The sequence below is a fragment of the Cololabis saira genome, chromosome 22 (genome assembly GCF_033807715.1).
Source record: "Cololabis saira isolate AMF1-May2022 chromosome 22, fColSai1.1, whole genome shotgun sequence".
NCBI classification, from domain to species: Eukaryota; Metazoa; Chordata; class Actinopteri; order Beloniformes; family Belonidae; genus Cololabis; species Cololabis saira.
The window spans coordinates 22,109,222-22,129,061 of NC_084608.1; the positions used below are offsets into that span (position 1 = coordinate 22,109,222).

Here is a 19,840-nt window from a genome sequence, read left to right on the forward strand (position 1 = left end):
AATTATTTAAAATAACTGACTTGTTTGAGAAGTAATAATAACAATGAAAAATAATATTGTTATGTTTGTATGTTTTTGTATGTTTTGTATGTTTGTCTAAAATGTAGAACAGTGTGTGTTTGGACATATGTGTAAGAAACTTGATAACTCAGCATGTGAAAGGAGTTAAATAGTATAATTGATCAGGTTGATCAAATCAGTTGGGTTTTTTTATTGAACCCAATTTATAAACAAAAACACACATTTATACAAACTGCTTGTGGACGAAATCCAATACAATATAAGAAAATAGAACATATTTTGGGAGGTATCATGAACAAGAGACATACACACAAACAATAAGGTAAACATAAATAAAGTTAAAAACAAAAAACAGTAAGGCATTTTAAGGCAAAATAGCATCAACATTTCAGAAAGAGATAAATTTTTTTTTATGGAGACAAAAAAACATTTGAAATCATTTAAAAAACATTGGAAAGAGGGCTTAATTTTTCTCCACTTACAACAGTGTATATGATATTTAGCCAGTAAAAGACAATGACCAAGAGAGACACTGATTTGTCAATTGTATCTATGTAAAAAATAATATTTGAGATTTCTAATTTTGGGATGTCGTTCATTTTTAAAGATAGCCAATTTCTAATTTCACGCCAAAACAATTATGAGACAGGACACAATAGAAACACATGATCAAGTGATTCTTCAGATTCATTACTAAAAGAACAGGGGTCAAATTCAGATTTAAATCTTTTTCTCAAAAATTGAGAGGTTGGATACATTTTATCCAATTCAAAATGATTGGATACATTTAAATGAGTTTCCTTGACTTCGGGGTCAAAACAGTTTCATTAACAAGATTTGTTGATAACAGTAATAAAAAAAATCAAATTCCGTAATAAAAACAACATAAATAAATTATATATATATATATATATATATATATATATATATATATATATATATATATATATATATATATATATATATATATATATTTATAATTTTTTTTTTTTATTACTGTTATTTATTTATTTATTTATTTTAATTTTATTTATTTTATTATTATTATATATATATATATATATATATATATATATATATATATATATATATATATATATATATATATATATATATATATATATATATAAAAATCATTTTTTTATTTTATTTATTTTATTATATATATATATATATATATATATATATATATATAATAAAATAAATAAAATAAAAATAAATAAATAACAGTAATAAAAAAAGTCAAATTATCTCAAAGGAATTGATATGGCAAACAACTAAATTAACCAACGGAAGTTTTGAAGCTCAAGTCTTTATTTATCGTTGTCGGTCAACAATAATAATAATAATTATTATTATTATTATTATTATTATTCGTTCATTTACATTTTGGGGGGAGTCGCGGGCTGATGACGTGTAGTTGCTGAGCCAGCACCGGCACTAGCTGTCGACTGTATATAATCAGGCAGCAGTTTCGTTGAAATGCGCTTAAAGCATCTGCAGTGGCATTAGAAACATTTAGCGGTGCTGTTTTTAAGCTCATCATGTCTTGGGTGAAAGTCGTGTCTGGCCCCAGTGAGGATGTTTTCGACGAGGACGCGGACGAGCTGAATCTCCAAAGCAGAGAGTGGAGCTCCAACATGAAGAAGCGCGTCAAGGTGACGTCACGGCTCCTTACAAGGGCTGGGTTTGGGTTTTAGTGATGTTCAAACTACTTCGGTCTTTATTTTAGTTCTCGGATATTTAGAACATACCTGTCAAGTTTTGGATTTAAAAATAAGGGTCCCACCAGCCCAACCGAGGTCCAGTATCTGACATTTTAAGACAGATTTACGAGAAATCTAAAATAACTACCTGTCAACCACATTTAGGGTTGCCACCTTTCAGAAATAGAAATAAGGGACGCCCGGATTTCAGCAGCGCAGGAGCCAAAAAAAAAGCCCCAAAACTTCTAAACTGAATAAAAATGTGTTTATTTTATATGAAAAAACTAAATGCTTTGATTTAAAGTTTAAAGTGCTTTAATAGCATTGAACTTGCACGACTGTACAGACAGACAACCATACTAGTAACTGAAATATCCTCCTATGTATGTCCACATCAGCCCAGATGTAATATAGCCTACAGGTGAAGAATATGGTGTAAAAGTTAATTTATTTCAATAATTCAACTAGAATATGGTGTAAAAGTTAATTTATTTCAATAATTCAACTAGAATATGGTGTAAAAGTTAATTTATTTCAATAATTCAACTAGAATATGGTGTAAAAGTTAATTTATTTCAATAATTCAACTAGAATATGGTGTAAAAGTTAATTTATTTCAATAATTCAACTAGAATATGGTGTAAAAGTAAATTTTTTTCAATAATTCAACTAGAATATGGTGTAAAAGTTAATTTGTTTCAATAATTCAACTAGAATATGGTGTAAAGGTTCATTTATTTCAATAATTCAACTAGAATATGGTGTAAAAGTTAATTTATTTCAATAATTCAACTAGAATATGGTGTAAAAGTTAATGAAAATACGGTACAAATCGTGTCCCGTATTAGTTCAATACGGGACGCAACATTTTTTTCTCAAATAAAGGACAATTCCGTATTTTACGGGACGGGTGGCAACCCTAACCACATTATGTGCTCAAAGTTGACACTGAAATGCTGTGCACTTCCTATGTATGTAATTCCTATAATAGAGCCTCAAAGAAAACACAAAGGGGAATTAAAGCACATTTATTTAGTTTAAATATTTTCAGTTTATATACACATTAATTCAGGGGTTCTTAACCTTTCTGACCTTGAGGCCCAATTTTTTCAGTCCAGAGCGGCCCAGGGCCCATTAAATATTAACACTGTATAGGCTTAAAATGATGTCACTCTTGATTTGATTTGTATTCAATGCAAACACCTTGTCAAATAAAATGACATAATAAAATGTGATCATCACAGACTTTATTAAACATGTCAATGTTAACATGCACACACGGCAGGCTTGATTTATGGCAAAAATCATTCAGTTCAGGCTTATTAATAAAAAGAGATCAATAATTAGATTTTATTTAAATAAATAAGGGAGGACTCAAAATAAAAAAAATAATATATACACATATAAATCAATAAATAAATTAATCTAGGTGGCGCTCGCGGCCCAAGTTTGGGCCGCGGCCCTATGGTTAAGAATCACTGCATTAATTGGTTTCAAGTGAAACATTTACATTTTCTTTTAATTTGTCATTTTCACTCAGTTTAAAAATGATTATATTATAAAACTGGAAATTTATGGGAAAATACTAATACGGGAGGACGGCATGAAAGATGGGTAAAATACGGCAGTTTCCCGGCCAAAACGGGAGACTTGACAGGTATGATTTAGAAGTGAATAGTAAAATAAACTGTATCGGTCTGGTTTGTGGCTGGGCAGGACGGGTATGTGGACGGAGTGGACGCCGGGGAGGAGGCAACACTGCAGGTGGGATTCAACCAGGGCTTCAGGGACGGAGCTGCTGAAACCGTGGCCGTGGGCCGCCTCAGAGGAATCGTGAGGTAAAGATATACATGCATACACACAACTGGATCATATGATTTATAGAAAGCACCTAAAAGATGGCATCAGAAGGGTAATTTTCATCTCAAATACCATGCTTGGCTTTCATGGTATCCACTGTTTTTAGAACTGTTTATTGTTTTTTTTCACTCACTGAACCCAGATTTAAATAGTTACAAACAGTAATAGACAAATGGCTCTTATTAACATATATACCATTTTTTTTTTTTAAGTGAAAGGTGCAGAAGTATGAGGTAGTCTTGGTTATTGAATGGTGCATTGTTACAGCATATTATTATTATTATTATTATTATTATTATTATTATTATTGCACATTGGTTGATTACTCTGAGACTCTATGAGTGATGAGAGTTCATCAGAGCAACAGTTTGGGGGAAGAAACTGTCTCTGAGTCTGGAGGTTTTGGCGTACAGAGCTCTGTAGCGCCGTCCAGAGGGCAGGAGTTCAAACAGACTGTGTCCTGGGTGTGAAGGGTCTGCAGAGATGCTACCTGCCCGTTTCCTTATGTGAATATTATGTAAAATATTATGACAAAAGTCAAGTCTTGTATGAAGTTACTGCCAAATGTAAACTCCCACATAACAACGATGTCACTTTGTTTGGGACCCCTTTCGGCCCTTTTTGCACTGGATGTGCATTAATTACAAAATTACACCCCAGTGAAGCCTGGTTTACTATAATTTACAGACATAAATCCCTTCATGTAACAGTTACCTTTTGATTAACAGAAACTTTGAATATTGAATATAAAGCATCTGATGACACACTCTTCAACTGGGCTCGGTAACCCGAGCTTACCTTGTAGCCAAAAGGTTTTCTACTGTCAGATCACGCTTTGAGCTTGAGAGAAGATAGCAAGTTTCTTACTTTATGATGCAGTTACATGTGTCATCATCCCTCCGCTGCTGCTCTGGGCTTCTTGTTTTATAGGTCTCTGTAAGCTTAATGTTGACTTATCTTTGTTTATCTGCCATAAAATACCATATAATTTGGCTATATGCAGTAGATTTAGGCTAAAGTGATTATATAATATCATACTATCTGCTGCATAATTATGCCTGGAAAGGGACAGAAAAGGCAACGAAAGCTTTTCCTGCCTGCGAATCCCAGAATTACTGAGATGTGCATTTGCACAGGATTAAAATTATCCCATGACCTCGCTGCAATTTGGTAAGTCATTTGTGGTGTCATTCTTTTACTTTACAAACTACAAAGATGGTACTTTCATACTGGAATTAATTTGACAGACATCCCCCATAATTATTACAAATGACCACAGGTCCCCAGATAATTTTAGTCCAATGGGAATATGACATTAGTTACTTTTCAGATGATCAATGCAAATAACAAAAGGAGTGCACTTTGTGGAGGAGGCAGATAGTTTACAACATGAAAACTGGCCTCTATAAACAAGATTTCTAAAGACATGGTTAGACCCAATAGTGTCCGCAATTTTAATATCTTGGAGAACTGTGTGAACTTTTTAAAAGTAAAAATAGGAGAGGGGGACAGAATATGATTTCTTTAAAAAATAAATAAAATAAAATATTGCTTTGTTTAAGCTTTTAGAAATTATCCATAAGAGGGACCGATTGTTTCATCTCTTGACGTATGGGCAGAGACCTTCACATATACTGGTCTTTATTTTATAAACTGGTAATAATATCATTATAATTAAATATTTTGAGAGATTTATTTGATGTTTTAGATTGTTTTTCTCATCTGTGTCTCTCAAAAGTGTCTTTTGAGGTGTACAATTCTTTAGTTAAAGCCTCTTTCTTGTATGGAAACATCCTGAGTTTCTTTTGTTCTGGTAGTTATTGAAGTCCCCTTTCTGTCCAGCAGATGGCTGTCCCAGTCCCTTCTCTGTGCTATTGTATGTAACACTGTCCCCTCTTTGTGTCCACCGTCACAGTGCTATATGGTGCTGGTGCCAGATTCATCATCCAGAAAGCCCCGTCCCATCCTGTGTGCATGACCTCCTGCAGCGCGTTACACAACACGAAGACAGAATTATGGACGACATCAGGAAGGCTTTGGAGAATCCTCCTCCGAGTGTGAGCGACATCTCAGAGAGCATGGAGGATCTGGAGGTGGAACGTATGGATCCTGGTCCCTGTGAAGGGGGATGTTCAGAGACATCCTGCTGCAAGAAAGCAGAAAATATGGACTTGGATCCTCACCGGCCACACAATCTCTGTTCAGGGTCCACTGACAGCTCCTCCAGCTCTGAGGGTCTCAGCCTTCTGCTGCAGTGCTGTATGGACATAGTGTCAGAGCTGGGACTGCCACAGGAGTTGCTGGAGCACATACAGGAGCTGAGGAACTTGTAGGGATCAGGGACCAAGATCACAGTGGATTTGAACTATGATGATACTTGAATTGCGACACAAATGTTTTAGACTGATTTTTTTTTTTTTACATGAAGAAATAAGATATGATTTACATAATATGAAGTATTATTTTGTGTTCAAAGTTTTTCAAATATATTTGAAAATATTTCCAAATAAATATGTATTTGATTGACATATTTAAATTGTTGCCTTCTTAATTGATAATTCATAACATAAGTCATAACCTCATATTTACACATCATTTGACACAAGATCTATTTAAGATGAAAGAATAGTTTAATTGTCCTTTTAATGTCAGTTTGAACTCAACAAATATTGCAACATACTGCTAAACCTTAAATGATCTTGTGTTCGGATAAATATTTGAGTAAACTAGATTTATAATATGACAGTAATTACAACAAAGCTGGGAATTTGTAAAATATAAACAATACAATGATCTGCAAATTACTTTATTCCCAACAAAACATAAATAATAAATCGGATGTTGAAACTTTTCAGACATGAGACATTTTATCATTTGATGGAAAATTGCTCATTTTGAACTTGATGGCAGCAACACATCTCAAAAATGTTGGAACAGGGTGATGTTTTACTATCATATGGCATCTCTTTTTCTTTTAACTGCCTGTAAATGACTGGGAAGTGAGGAGACCAGTTGCTGTAGCTTTAGGAGAAGAGTGTTATCCCATTTCTGTCTGCAGGGTTCTAGCTGCTCAACATTGCTGGGACTTTTTTGCTGGAGTATTCGTTTCATGCTGCACCAAAGGTCTGGTCTGCAGGCACAGATGAATCAAAACTTTTGCCTCCGGCCATTTTAGATGAGCTTTGGCCCAGAGAAGATGCCAGGGTTTCCGGATTAAGTTTACATATGGCTTTCTGCTTTGCATGCTAGAGCTATAAACATTTGTGGCTTGTATGTTGAACTGTGTTCACAGACACTGATCTCTGGAAGTATTCCTGAGCACTGATTCTCTGGATCTTTTGTTGATATTATACACTAGAGATGGTGGAAACTCGAGCTTTCACAATTTTATGTTGAACATTTTGTTGAAATTGTTTCACAAATTTTTGATGCAGATTGGTGAACCTCTGTCTGTTGTTACATCTGAGAGGCTCTAGCTCGCTGAAATGCTCCTTTTATACCCACACACATTACTGACCCATTGCTGATTAACCTAATAAGTTGTCAAATGGCCCTTTAGTTGTTTGTGATTTATGCCAGTTACTTTTCCAGCCTTTTGTTGCTCCTGTTCCAACCTTTCTGAATTGTGTTCCTGACTTAAAATAAAAAATAGCCATTATTATTATTATTATTACATTATTATGGCAAAATGTTAACATGATGTTTGTTTTATTGGGAATACATTATGGGTTTATGAGATTTATTATTCATTGGATTTTTTTTTTTTTACATTTTATCCCAACTGTTTTGGCTTTGGGGTTGTAATAAATTATAATTAGAATTTAACATGCTTTATTAATCCCCAAAGGAAAATGTATTGTGTTAGTGCTTCATTTCAATTTTGATTTTATAGTGTCTAATTCAGTGCTCTCTGTTGTTGCCTTTCAGTGAGCCAGAGCATAAGCATAATATAACCTGTATATTATGGTCAGTATATTGATTTATAATCGGTATAAAATTACAAAAATATTTGCGTACACAGTACATACATCTAAAAACGTTATCTCTTTGGCTATAATGGGAACTTAAACTAATTATACTAATTGTTTTCTCATTTATGGATTAAATAACAATAAATATTGTTAATCTTGATTTAAATTTAAGAAATGTGACTTCTTTTTAATCTTTTTAGTAATCAATCACTGTGCAATATAATAATAATAACCACGATCATATGCTGTAACAATAACCATGTCTACCTCATACTGCTGCACCTTTCACTTTTTTTTTAATTGTATATATGTTAATAAGAGCCATTTGTCTATTACTGTTTGTAACTATTTAAATCTGGGTTCAGTGAGCGAAACAACCGAGGACAAATTCCCTGTCTGTCATGTTCATACTTGGCCAATAAAGCTGATTCTATTATCTATCCTTTTGGTTGTATTGTACATTCAAAAACCATTGTACATTCAAAAACCTTAAATTTAGGCTACTGTAATAAAAAAAAAATAACAAATGTTATTTTTTGAGAAGCTTGAACTCGTGCTATTTTTGCGTTTTTCGTTAAACAATTAGATTAAAAAAAATTGCTTTTGTAAAAATGAATCGAAGAATTTACATTGTTCACCCATCAGAAGTTAGGAAGCCTGAGTTTCCGAGGAACACTGAACGCCACACAAGCCCTCGCTGCGCAGGAGTGTGACGTCACCCCGGATGGAGCCGTGACCTGCTGGCGCAGCTGCTAAGCTAAGGATCCTTTCAGACAGATGCTCCCCCGAAAATACTGCAAATGCCTACTTTTTGCGAAGTGCTCCGTACCAAAGGATAACGGCGCTTTTTTTGGGGGAAAAGCAACGTCGCAGCAGTAATTTCAATCAATTTTCACTGTGAAGTGTACAGCAGCTAGCTGGATAAGCAGCTAAGTAGCTTTAACAAAAGTAACAAAAACCGAAACTTCAAAGAGTAAAATTCCCGGAAGTTTAATTTAGAAGTAAATCGAAACATGGTACGTTTGTTTATAATTGGTCCAGTTATTTATGATCCTGACAGGTTGACGTTATCACGGTTAATGTAACTTCCTATAATTGTGTTGACATTAATCACGTGGTTTAAGTTTTTGACTTCAAATCACATTAAAACGCTAAATTTATCCTCAACTATTTCGCTCAAACATTATTTTTATCTGTAATGTCACTGTTTATTACCGATCACATACTGGATTTGATATAAAACCTTGTCTTTCATGATATAGTTATGGCTCCAAGTGTGATTAATCCATTATTACTCCATTAATACTGAAGAACAAGAACATATATGCCAGTGTTTGCACTGCACAAACATTTGTCCATCAGTTCCCACTTCCCAAGTAGTGTGATTCATCCATTAATACTCAAGAACAGGTCACATTATTCCTGCATCACCTGCTACAGAACAATGATAGGATGAGTGATATATGCCAGTGTTTTCACTGCACAAACATTTGTCCTTCTTGGTTTTACAGCTCGATCTGCCTCATTATGGATCCGTGAAATCTTAAGGCTGTAGCGACTGGTCAGGTCGCTTGTGGTTGCGTTTGGAGCTGAGGCCACCGTCCAGCTCGTCTGACCTCCCCGGGCAGTGGGAGCGAGCAGATGGGGAACTGCTGCTGTCACATTAAAAGTCCCTGTGAAAATGCGGACGAAAGGAGTAATTTGTTGGAAGATGAGTCAAAAACCCCATGCACTGGTGAACAGGTAGTGGGCGGCGCTTGTGGTCCTGAGGGAAGTGCTGACATGAGGTAAGATACCATAAGGATGGAAAACTATCAGTCTGATTTAAAAGGTTTTTGGTCATTGCATAGATGATGCCCAGTAGCCTGATGATACATATTCAGTGCTCTTATGACATCAGAGTCCGCAGAAGTATTTAAAAACCTATCTCTGAGTACAGGGAATAGTCATGAAGATGTGTCCAACTTCTGGGGAAGTAGTTTGAATACATATGATCAGAATTTCCCCTGTGGTTTGTGTCAGATATGACCAAATTCCATTTTGACTCAACCTTTTTAAGGTCACAAACAAGACGGAGGGGATTTCCACAAGTCTTTAATGATTGTGGTGGAGAAAAATGTTTGACATTTCATGTGCTAATGGCCAAAAGATAAAGGTCCATCTTGAGCTTTTCCCACTTTCTTACCACCCACAGTAAAGTTTTTCATGAAGCATCTTTCGATTTTGTTGTCATAAATAGGTTGAGAGTTGTGCTTGCTGGGTTCTGTACCACCACTAATGCAGCGTTATGTCGCTCAGGAGAACTACCGATCAAGAGGCCGAGAATGGGCTGTTGAAGCGGAGTCCCGTGAATGGAGAGATGGAGCCAAATAATGCTCAGGAAAATGGACCCTTGCAGAAGAAAGGCACTCAGGCAAAGACGCCTTCTCCTCGCAAAGAGTCTGAACTCAAAGAAAACTCTGCCAGAGCACAACGTGACGTCGTGATGCCGGACACTCCTAACAGTGGACGAGCTGAAAATCAACAATGCACTTTAAACTTGCAGGACAAAGACCACTCCACAGCTGATCAAGAGGCTGTTGTAGCCTTAAATACAGAACCAGAAGAAAAAGAAGATTCCGCTTCAGTGCAGGACAAAGTCCCGGATGGCGTCTCACTAACGACTGAACTGGTCTGCCAAGAAAGCCCTCCCCATCCACAAACTAACTCAACAACAGAGGCCGCTATAGTGAGCATTTCTGATGATAATGATGAAGAAGAATGCTCAAAGGATGCCACCAATGACGCCGCCAAACCATCACAGGAGTTTACTCAAAATAATGAAGTGTTATCTGTGCCAAAATGTCAGCTCGCTGCAGCAGCAGGTCAGGAAGTGTCCATTTCTGCGGTCCGTCAGGAGACAAACACAGAGGCTCTAAACGGGTAAGTTACAACAGCAGCATGATGGTGATCAACAACAACATAAATCATCCGGCTCATTTAACACATACAGGAGTTTTTAATAAGTAATATATTATTAAACTGTGGTCATTAGTCATACACATGTTGATGGAGTAAGCAGGCTAAAATAAAGATCATTGTCAATATTTAGAAACCTAACGTGTGCAATGACGCCCATTAGTTATCTGGTTTGAAAAAGAAAAAAACAAACCAAGAACCAAATTGAAAATTCAGCACTAACACAAACTGAACAAAGTGATATTTTTTGAAACCGATGAGCTCTTAAGTCATAAGCATCAGTAACAACAGAATTATACAAGCTGCCATGTGGTGAGTTTAAAAAAAACAAACAACCAAAACCTCAGAACACTCCACATGTTTGAGAAACTGTCATTTCATCTAGTTGTGCTTTTACCTTTTTATCTGGCACATCTGAGGTTGTGCAACATGAACTCATTGGCTGTCTCAAGTTCATCATCCCTTTGTGGTTATTTTATGACATCCGAGTCCTTCATATTCAACCATGGGCATATTATAATCAATACAACAAACATTTGCTTATCTGTATGTCAATTCAAATTGTGTGTGTTGGCTTTTACGACATACTACTGTTGAGCCTTAGAAATGGCCTCAGTGCAGCTCTGCATGTTATTTAGAAGTGTTTTACCTTTCTGATTACTCTGTGCACAGCACTCCCACTCTAGATCTGGACGATGGTTCCTCTTCGGTGTGCAGAGAAGACATGTCTGGGGACAAAAAAAGCCAAGATGTCCCTCAGTCCTTTTCTGGCCCGGAACCAACGAGACCTGGCGACAGTGGGGAGGAGCAGGAATCTGCCAACTCAGTCAAGAAGCCAGAAGCCACATCTCCAGCGGATGCCAAGGACAGGTCAGAAGGTTCAAAGCTCATGATATCAAAACAAGACAGTTGTTTACATAAAGTCTGGACTTTTTCTCCACTTCATTGTGGCCACTAGAGGGGGAAGTTGCTGCTGATGGACTTGTCCCTGCAAAATGTTATGCTGCTAAAACTTGGCACTTTGCTGTATTCGTAATTGTATAATGTTAGTTTTAGGCGTGAATAGTAAACTTGTATAAACAAGTTGTTTTATCTTTGCAGCTTAAGGCCTGATCAAGATTCCAAACCAGATACTGAGTGTTCAAGTACTGCAAGCTCGAACGAGGAAACATCCTCTGAGAAATTCAAACAAGATGCCGCGGAGGAAGCCATGCTGCAAGTGGAAGACAAAGATGTTCCCAAAGCAAGGGAGGGTGAAGGGATTAAGAAGGTGGAGGAGGAGAAAGAGGGAGCTCCAACCGAGACGGAAAGTCCGCAGGCTGTGAAAGATGCTGAGATTCAGGAGGTGACGGGAGAAGAGGAGCAGCTGGCAGGAAGAGAAAATGTGAACCTCGTTGCTGGACCTGCTGATGAGGAGGAAGCTGGTCTGGGAAGCAGGTCTGTGGAGATGATTTTTGGTCGTTTTATAGAGCTGTTTTTCAGAACGGCGTGCCTTGCAGCTCGTGTTTTACCTACTGATGGACTCGGAGGAGGCGGTCCTGCTTCTGTGTTGATGAAATGCAAGACGGGAGGGAAAGAAGCGCTTGAAAGTGTTGCAATGTTTTTAATTGTCAGGGATGTTTAGCGTGCACAGAAAGTAGAATTTATATAACAAAATATAATAAATGATTAAAAAGAGAAATTGTAGGGCCTTATATGCTTAATATTTTCAGCACTGTTTGACTTTTATTGAATTTAAGTTTTTCCTCCTCTTTGTTTGTACAAAATTGTTTCACAGGCATGAGAGTAAGTGATTTATTGGTACATGTTTTTAGCTTTAATCAATACCTATTTTGTGTGCGGGAGAGCATGAAGTTCTGGGATAACACTCTCCGAGCAGAAGTTTCTGACTGTTGCAAACTAATAACAAAATATCGATCTTTGATAGAGGTCTACAGCACTGATGTGCACGATGAGAAATGTGTTGTTTTAAAATGATTTGTTGACAGTATGTGCAAAAAACCTTGAAAAGGAGCAATTTTAAAGCGAAATGTTTGTTTTCTGTTTCATCTTAGTGAAGAAGACCTGTACAGAGGAGAAGAAGAGCTGTCTGCATCACCAGGTGATTACCCAGAAACACCCTCTGACCTTGAAACCAAACCTTTGTACATCATTTGGTTTTATCTGTTTACATTTCAACACAGTTCTTATGCTTGAGTTTGTCAAATAAAACATGGGCACTGCTCTTTTTATTTTGTCTGTCATATTTACTTTTTATCTCCTCTCAGTTTTGAAGGTGGAGGATAGATGCAGTCTGTCTCCGGCCGTGGATATTTTGTCTTACAGTGAGAGAGAATGGAAAGGCAACACTGCCAAAAGCGCTCTCATTAGAAAGGTGGGTCCCTGTGGCTCGGTGGAAGAAGTGTTTCAGATGAAAAGCAGCTTTGTGTGTTACTTTAACGGCCGAGGGGCTTCCTGTTGTGTTACTGTGTGCTGCTGCAGGGTTATAAAGAGATGTCCCAGAGGTTCAGCAGCGTGAGGAGAGTGAGGGGTGACAACTACTGCGCCCTCAGAGCCACGTTGTTCCAGGTTTTGTCCCAAAGCACTCAGCTTCCCGCGTGGCTGCAGGAAGATGACGTTGTCATGGTGAGTGCTCCTTCAGGGGTCGCAGGTGACCCACACTAAAACCTTTCACAGTTAACCAGAATAACGGTGCGTCCAGATAAGCAAGTTTTTGATTTCAGAAAAGAGGAGTCTCGTTAGTCATGAAGTGGGTGTTGAATAATATGGAAGAGAAAATAAAATATGCCATGTTTCATCCATAAACACTCAACTCAACTTTATTTATAAAGCACTTTAAAAACAACACAGTTGACCAAAATGCATGGATTCAGAGAAAAAAAAGAAAAATGTGGAAAACAAATGTAAACATTAAAGCATAAAACACTAAAACTAAGATTTCAAACTGATTTAAAAGCCGAAGCGTTTTTAGAGAGGATTTAAGAAGGGGAAGGCCTGACGTGTAAAGGAGGCTCGTTCCTCAATTTTGAGCCAGCGACTGAAATAGCGCAGTGACCTCTAAGCTTCCACTAAATGGGATTAAGGCTGTTTCAGTTGAAAATATCAAAAATAATCATTTGGTCTCTTTCAGACCAGTCGGGAAACCCATTAATTGTTCCTTTCTGTTTAGGTTATATAATTGTATGGAGACGTTTTTATGAAGGTAACTTTTCATGGTGGTTGGTGCTGATGCTGATTTGTGTTCAATCGCTGGACTTTTATGTTGTCTGGACTGTTTTCACCATCAGTTAAAGTGGCACTTGGGACTTTTTATGTTAAAATAACAGTTCCCTTTTGAAGGAATATCTTCCTACTTTGTTGGATGCATCATTTGCTCCTGCTGCTTCCTGTTTACAACCAGACGGAGCAACTTTAATCCACCGTCCTGGTTGTCTCTTTATGGTACTTTGTCACACGTCAGCGTCGATGACAGGAGCTCAGAGAGCTGCAGAGACCAAGACACTCAACAATGTACCAATGAAAGAGAAACATGAAAGTGACTTAAGAGACCAAAGAAAATTAACACATTGATTTAATCGGCTTTTACCTGAACTGGCGTATTAAATCAATAATTTGATGTCATCTTAATATAAAATAGAATAGAATAAGCTTTATTGGCCAAGTATGAACAAGCCAGACAGGGAATTTGACTCTAGTTGTTTCGCTCACTGTACCCAGATTTAAATAGTTGCAGACAGTAAATAGACAAATGGCTCTTATTAACATATATACAATTTTAAGAAAAGTGAAAGGTGCAGCAGTATGAAGTAAACATAGTTATAAAAATACCGTAGAGCCTTTAAAATAAACAGTCTGATGTGCAAAGTACAATGAAGGAATAGTTCAGTTAAAAAAGGGACTTCTTTTTAGCAATCATTTCCTACTTTGGTTACAAAACCCAAATGCACATTACACAGACATTACACATAACCATGCGCCAAAAAAAAGGAACTAAAACTTTGTCCCAGACCTGACTAGATTGCTGTCTTCAGCGGTTCAGACTTTGTTGACAAAGTTCATCTTTCAACGCATTTTGTTTACAGTTGCCGAAACAACTGGAGGCCCAGGAAGGGCTGATAAGCCAGTGGAGATTTCCTGGAGAGTGCGTGCCGGGAGACGTCGCAGCAGACGCCGCTCAGCAGCTCACGGGATACGTAGAGCTTCTCCGGCGAACGGTACCGTCTGCAGATCTGCTTAAAAAACACACAGTGAGAAAATATTTTAAAGACGGCACAAGTAAAAACCGCAGGGCTATTTTTAAGCCCTCCGTGGATGCGGAAGGCACTGATGTTCATCCACGTACTGTAGCCTTCGGACGTGATTGCTACCATGTGTGAAAGGGAAGTCGTTTCCCAGGGACTGCGGAGCTCTTGTTTCTGTGTGTCATTAACTCAGTCTGGTAATTCTCGAAGGATTTAAAGGGATAGATGGACTTTTAAAGAACAGTTTGAACTGGTAAAAGCACAGTGCTGCGTTTCTGTAACAGTATGACGTCCAGGGGAGAGTTAATAGTCGGTGACTTCAGGAACTCTGCTGTTTACTGCACTCCCATGCTTTTCTTTAGAAGTCAGAGCTGTGTTTTATTAGCTGTGTGCTGGATCCAAGTGTCCGGTTTGCCCTGTCCTTGTTCACTGCAGTAATGTTTATATGTAGCCTGTGTACAGGAAAAACACCCTTTTTATATAACAGCGCCGCAGTAAATGAAAGTGTGTCGACTGAAGCCCAAGTATGCATTGTTAAAGAAGAAAATATCACGCGATCACTTAATATCTGTACCAAATATCCCCAAGGACTGAAATCTGGGATAAAATCAACAACTGATGACAGATTAACAAAGAATTACCAAGTGTGATTTGACAAAAATGACAGTGTTGTGGAGGAGATGCGGAGACAGGACAGGCTATAAACCTAAATCATAGCTAAATATGTTCCAGCTGAGGTCTGCGTTCTTGTTTTTATTTTAGTTGAAGCGATTAGGTGGATTTTTATAAACGTCTGGTGTGGATATTTGTGGTACTCGCTGAATTAACCCCCTCAGCCCAGGACATTGTCTGCGGCCAGGTTGAAAATAGCATGCAGACGCAGCCGCAAGCCAGCCGATTGTTGTGAAATTCACATTCGTTCAAGGATACAGATTCTTCTCATTATCTTTTGTTTTTGTAGGATAATGCCTTGAACAAGCAAGGCAGCAGGAAGAAACCCATCGGGCTACTGATGGCAGTAACGTATTTACTGGCTAGAACTGTGCTTCTACAATGTTCGCTAATATTTCTCAACGGCCTCGCCAGCGCAGGCGGAAGAAACCGGCCCTGGAAGACATCGGACAGACTCGAACCAGTCAGGGAAACAAAGCATGTGAACTAGGAAGAGCGCCAACCAGAAAAAAGAAAAAGAAAAACATCAAAAATGGCGTACAGTGGTGCAGAGACGTCGGTTTTGCGGTTCAAAACTTGTTGATCCAATGAGTTATCCTTCCTGGAGCCGTCTTGGCTGTTTGTTTCTGACTGACTGGTCTGGTTTATTCCCTTTAGGTTTGTACTCAGGCCTCCTGTTAGTGAAATCACAGCGTAGAGGTTTTCAGAGCTCATTTTGGCTACAATTTGAAAATAAAATTAGTTTTTGACACACGGCTGAGCGAACATTCGGTAGTTTGTTTCCAACTATTCAACCAGTGATGGCAAGCAGGTTGAGGTTCACCTGATTCCCGTGAAGCTAAAAGCAGCCTCAGATTAATATGAATCTCATTTGTTTCCAGTGGCAGGCAGCGGCCGACTGCGCCAGCGCTGCAGAGCGGCAGCAGCTCTGCGAGCAAGTGTTTCAGGGGGGACCGGAGGAACTGGGGCTGCTGGAAGCCCTCAAGCTGCTGATGCTGGGCAGGGCGGTGGAGCTGCACGGCTCCATGCAGGAAGGTGGAGACGTCCCGCTCTTCTGCCTGCTCCTGTTCGCTCGGGACTCGTCGGACTGTCCGCGCTCCTTCCTCTGCAACCACCTCAGGAACGTGGGCCTCGGTGCCGGGCTGGAGCAGGTAGGACAGCGTTTCCTGTCTGCTCCCTTATCAGCGGTTAGATAGTTGCTGGGGAAACAGCTACTGGGGGTTTCTCCCCTCTAGGGCTGTTCGATTAATCGATTTTAAATCGTAATCGCGATTATGTAATTAGAACGATGTTAAAACGTGAAAATCGTAAAATCGATTTTTCACTTTTTTTTTTTTTTTTTTTTTTTTTTTATAACCTTGTCTGCACACATATTAATGATTGATACCATATTAATGATTGATGGAAGTACCTCTAAATACCTGCGACAAGTGCCCCATCGGAGAGGCTCTTTAGTGTAGGAGGGGGCGTTGTAACATGCCACCGGGCATCCCTCAAGCCAGATGCCGTAGACCGGCTCGTGTTCCTTGCAAAAAACTTGCAAATGTAATGACTGACATCACACACCTCTACCTCCTTCATGGGTTGCATTATTATTTAGCATGCAAAGACCCAGTTTAGTTTAATTAGAAAATGTCTTGTTTTATTTAATTGGAAATATAACTTACTGTATGTTTGCAAGTGCTGATTTGCTGATTTTTTTTTTTCAGAGATACAACTTTATATTTTATTATATTTTTTAAAACTTTTTTTCCAACTTATTTTACAGAGTTTTGCACTTTATTCATTCACTTTTGGTTTAATAAGAGCAAAGTTTGCACTTAAAGCCCAATGGGGCAAATGTTCAATAAAAAAACAGCATATTTGAAATAATTTCTTTGCCTTTTGTCAATTCACAAAATAATCGTAATCGTAATCGAAAATTTTGAGAGAAAAAAATCGAGATTTTATTTTTGGGCAAAATCGAACAGCCCTACTCCCCTCCTTCGGGTCAGACATGGTCGTGAACGAAATTAGGTCACACTTGGAAAAACAAAAAGACACAAGTGCCGTGAGATGGGTGTGTAACATTTTTAGTAGCTGAGTTCTGACAGCAGAACAAGCCGATGCTTGTGCTGTTTGAGTTGTTGCACTTCATGATCAACCCTGGGGGGGAGGAGGTTTCAGGAAGGGCGAGCTTCTGACTGTTTTTATTTTTGATTTACAAATCAAAGTATATCCGTGCATGGCTTCAATAAAAAGGCCCACCTAACATTGCATTGTTTGTGCTCAGAAACCATGCAGTTTTCTCACTGCTTTGTGTCTTTTCCATGCAGGTGGAGATGTTCCTGCTGGGCTACGCCCTGCAGTGCACCATTCAGGTTTACAGGCTGTACAAGGCGGACACGGATGAGTTTGTCACCTACTACCCAGACGACCATAAAGACGACTGGCAGACCGTGTGCCTCGTCACCGAGGACGACCGGCACTACAACGTGCCGCTCGGGGAAGCTGCAGAGCCGCAAGAGGAGCTCACCTCTCTCTGACTGCGGCTGCAGGGCGACCTGCTGCCGTACAGCCACTTCTCAGGTCAATCGAGATGATACATTTATGCCAATTAAAGGAACGGCTTTTGGGATATATCCTTGTTGACCTGTTCCCTGAGAGTAACGTCCCATGGTTCAACAGTTCAGATGGAACTGAATGGGCTTTGAAACTGGAAACAAGTGGAACAAGTAGCCTGGCTTTGCCCTCAACAATCCAACTATTACCGAGATTGCAGGTTAATTTGTTACATCTTGGTAAATAACAGTATTAAATAACACAGTGATTTGATTTATCGGGCAGGGTGGAGTCCAGAGTTTTAAAAAACAAACACAGGAATGCTGAGAGCGTGACAAAGTACAGTCTCACTCTGCTCACGCTCCTCACCTGAGGTGACCTATATCTGACATTTATTCTGTTGATGGGTCTAAAAACTGGATATTTTTTTCCCCCCACGGCTTTATGGATGCAAAAAAATACGACCCCTTGCAGAAAACGCCAAAAGATAATCATTACCTAGATTTTTATAGTAGTGGAAATCATCTCATCCATTATTATTTGATCGGTTTATCATGCCTCTGCTCCTGATCGATCTATTCTGCGGGCTCCTTGCCTTAACTAACACAGGATGTTGCCAAGCGACCACTTTCAAACTTCCAGATAAAACCAAACTTCTGAGTTCAAATTTTATTCAGTTCCTTTTTCTTTTCTTTTTTGTTTTTGTAAACCTTTTTGTTTAATTCACATGAAATAGACAAGTGTTTACCTTCATTTCATATTAAATTAGATCCATGATTCCTAATATAAGCAGAAAAATGATTTTGGCTCTCAACCTTTTCTGCAAATGCAACAGCTTTAACAGGTGCAAGTACTTGGTTTTTGTTGTTTTGTCAGGCAGCTTTTTTCCCACCCTGTTTCTAGTCTTCATTCCAAACTATTCTAATAATGCTTGCGAACAAGCGAGAAGCATGTATCCCAACATGTTCCTTTAAAAATATGCTGATTTGAGACCTTGTACGAGATGTGTTTTGCACGCTCTTGTACACACTGTACTGTATAGGTTTTTTTTTTTCTACTGGTACATTTGTACATATCTGATAATCTTGGATTATCTCGGATCCAGATGAGTTTCCTGGGTGTCAGTTTGAGCTTTTGAAAGAGGGAGAAAAAAAAAAGGCCCATATTTCCTCAACAAGCTGTGTTTTGCATTTTTGAGCTGCAAAACAAACAAAAAAAGAAAAAAAAAGCATCTTCTTTGCACTGGAATTTGGGCACTTTGTGTATTAATTTATTGTTTTTGACTGTCATATGTATTTTAAACAAGTAGGTGTGAAAATTCTAATTTAAATGGCCGAATTAGTCGAAGGGTACGATAATTCAAGGCTTTGGAGATTAATTGCAGCCTCTGTAGGAGGCAAGATTAGTAGCGGTGTTTTATGTGTGTGTTAAACTTGTTCAGTAACATGTTGCCTTTAACCAAGCTGTTTTTGAAGGGAAGAAACGTTCCAACGCTGCTGCAGAAACTGGTCAAGGCTTCAGCTGCCAGCCTCAGACGGCCCGCTTGGTCCTCCATGTTGCCTTAGAAACAATGCACAATATGAATGAATGTTGGTTATTTGTGATAAGAGGCTGTTCTTTGTCCTAATTCCAGACCAGGTCCACAAAATGTTTCTTATGCCATTTGCAAGAATGTTCTTGCACTTCAGTTTTGGCTGGCATTGAAATAAAATGGAATTTCTTGGAAAAGTTTGCCCTTTTGTTATTTTCAGCATATGATGAGTTCATGTGTTGACAGCTTTACCTCGCAAATAGCTCTATTTTTTGTCACCGGCCTAAAAGAGGAATCTAATTTCACCCCAAAACAAATGATATACTCCATTGATTACGG

At 38.3% G+C, this 19,840-nt stretch overlaps 2 protein-coding genes across 2 annotated transcripts; both read left to right on the forward strand.

Moving 5' to 3' along the window:
- Positions 1-1,447: 1,447 nt before the first annotated feature.
- On the forward strand, positions 1,448-7,231 carry otulina (OTU deubiquitinase with linear linkage specificity a). The gene is made up of 3 exons (XM_061713382.1): positions 1,448-1,679; positions 3,444-3,565; positions 5,503-7,231. The coding sequence occupies exons 1-3, from the start codon at positions 1,566-1,568 to the stop codon at positions 5,918-5,920; spliced, it is 654 nt and encodes a 217-aa protein (XP_061569366.1). The 5' UTR covers positions 1,448-1,565; the 3' UTR covers positions 5,921-7,231.
- Positions 7,232-8,274: 1,043 nt separating this feature from the next.
- LOC133423188 (uncharacterized) lies at positions 8,275-19,698 on the forward strand. The gene is made up of 11 exons (XM_061713338.1): positions 8,275-8,574; positions 9,070-9,345; positions 9,857-10,480; positions 11,189-11,386; positions 11,618-11,953; positions 12,571-12,617; positions 12,784-12,890; positions 12,998-13,141; positions 14,599-14,730; positions 16,311-16,580; positions 17,745-19,698. The coding sequence occupies exons 2-11, from the start codon at positions 9,200-9,202 to the stop codon at positions 17,952-17,954; spliced, it is 2,214 nt and encodes a 737-aa protein (XP_061569322.1). The 5' UTR covers positions 8,275-8,574; positions 9,070-9,199; the 3' UTR covers positions 17,955-19,698.
- The last annotated feature ends 142 nt before the right edge of the window (positions 19,699-19,840 follow it).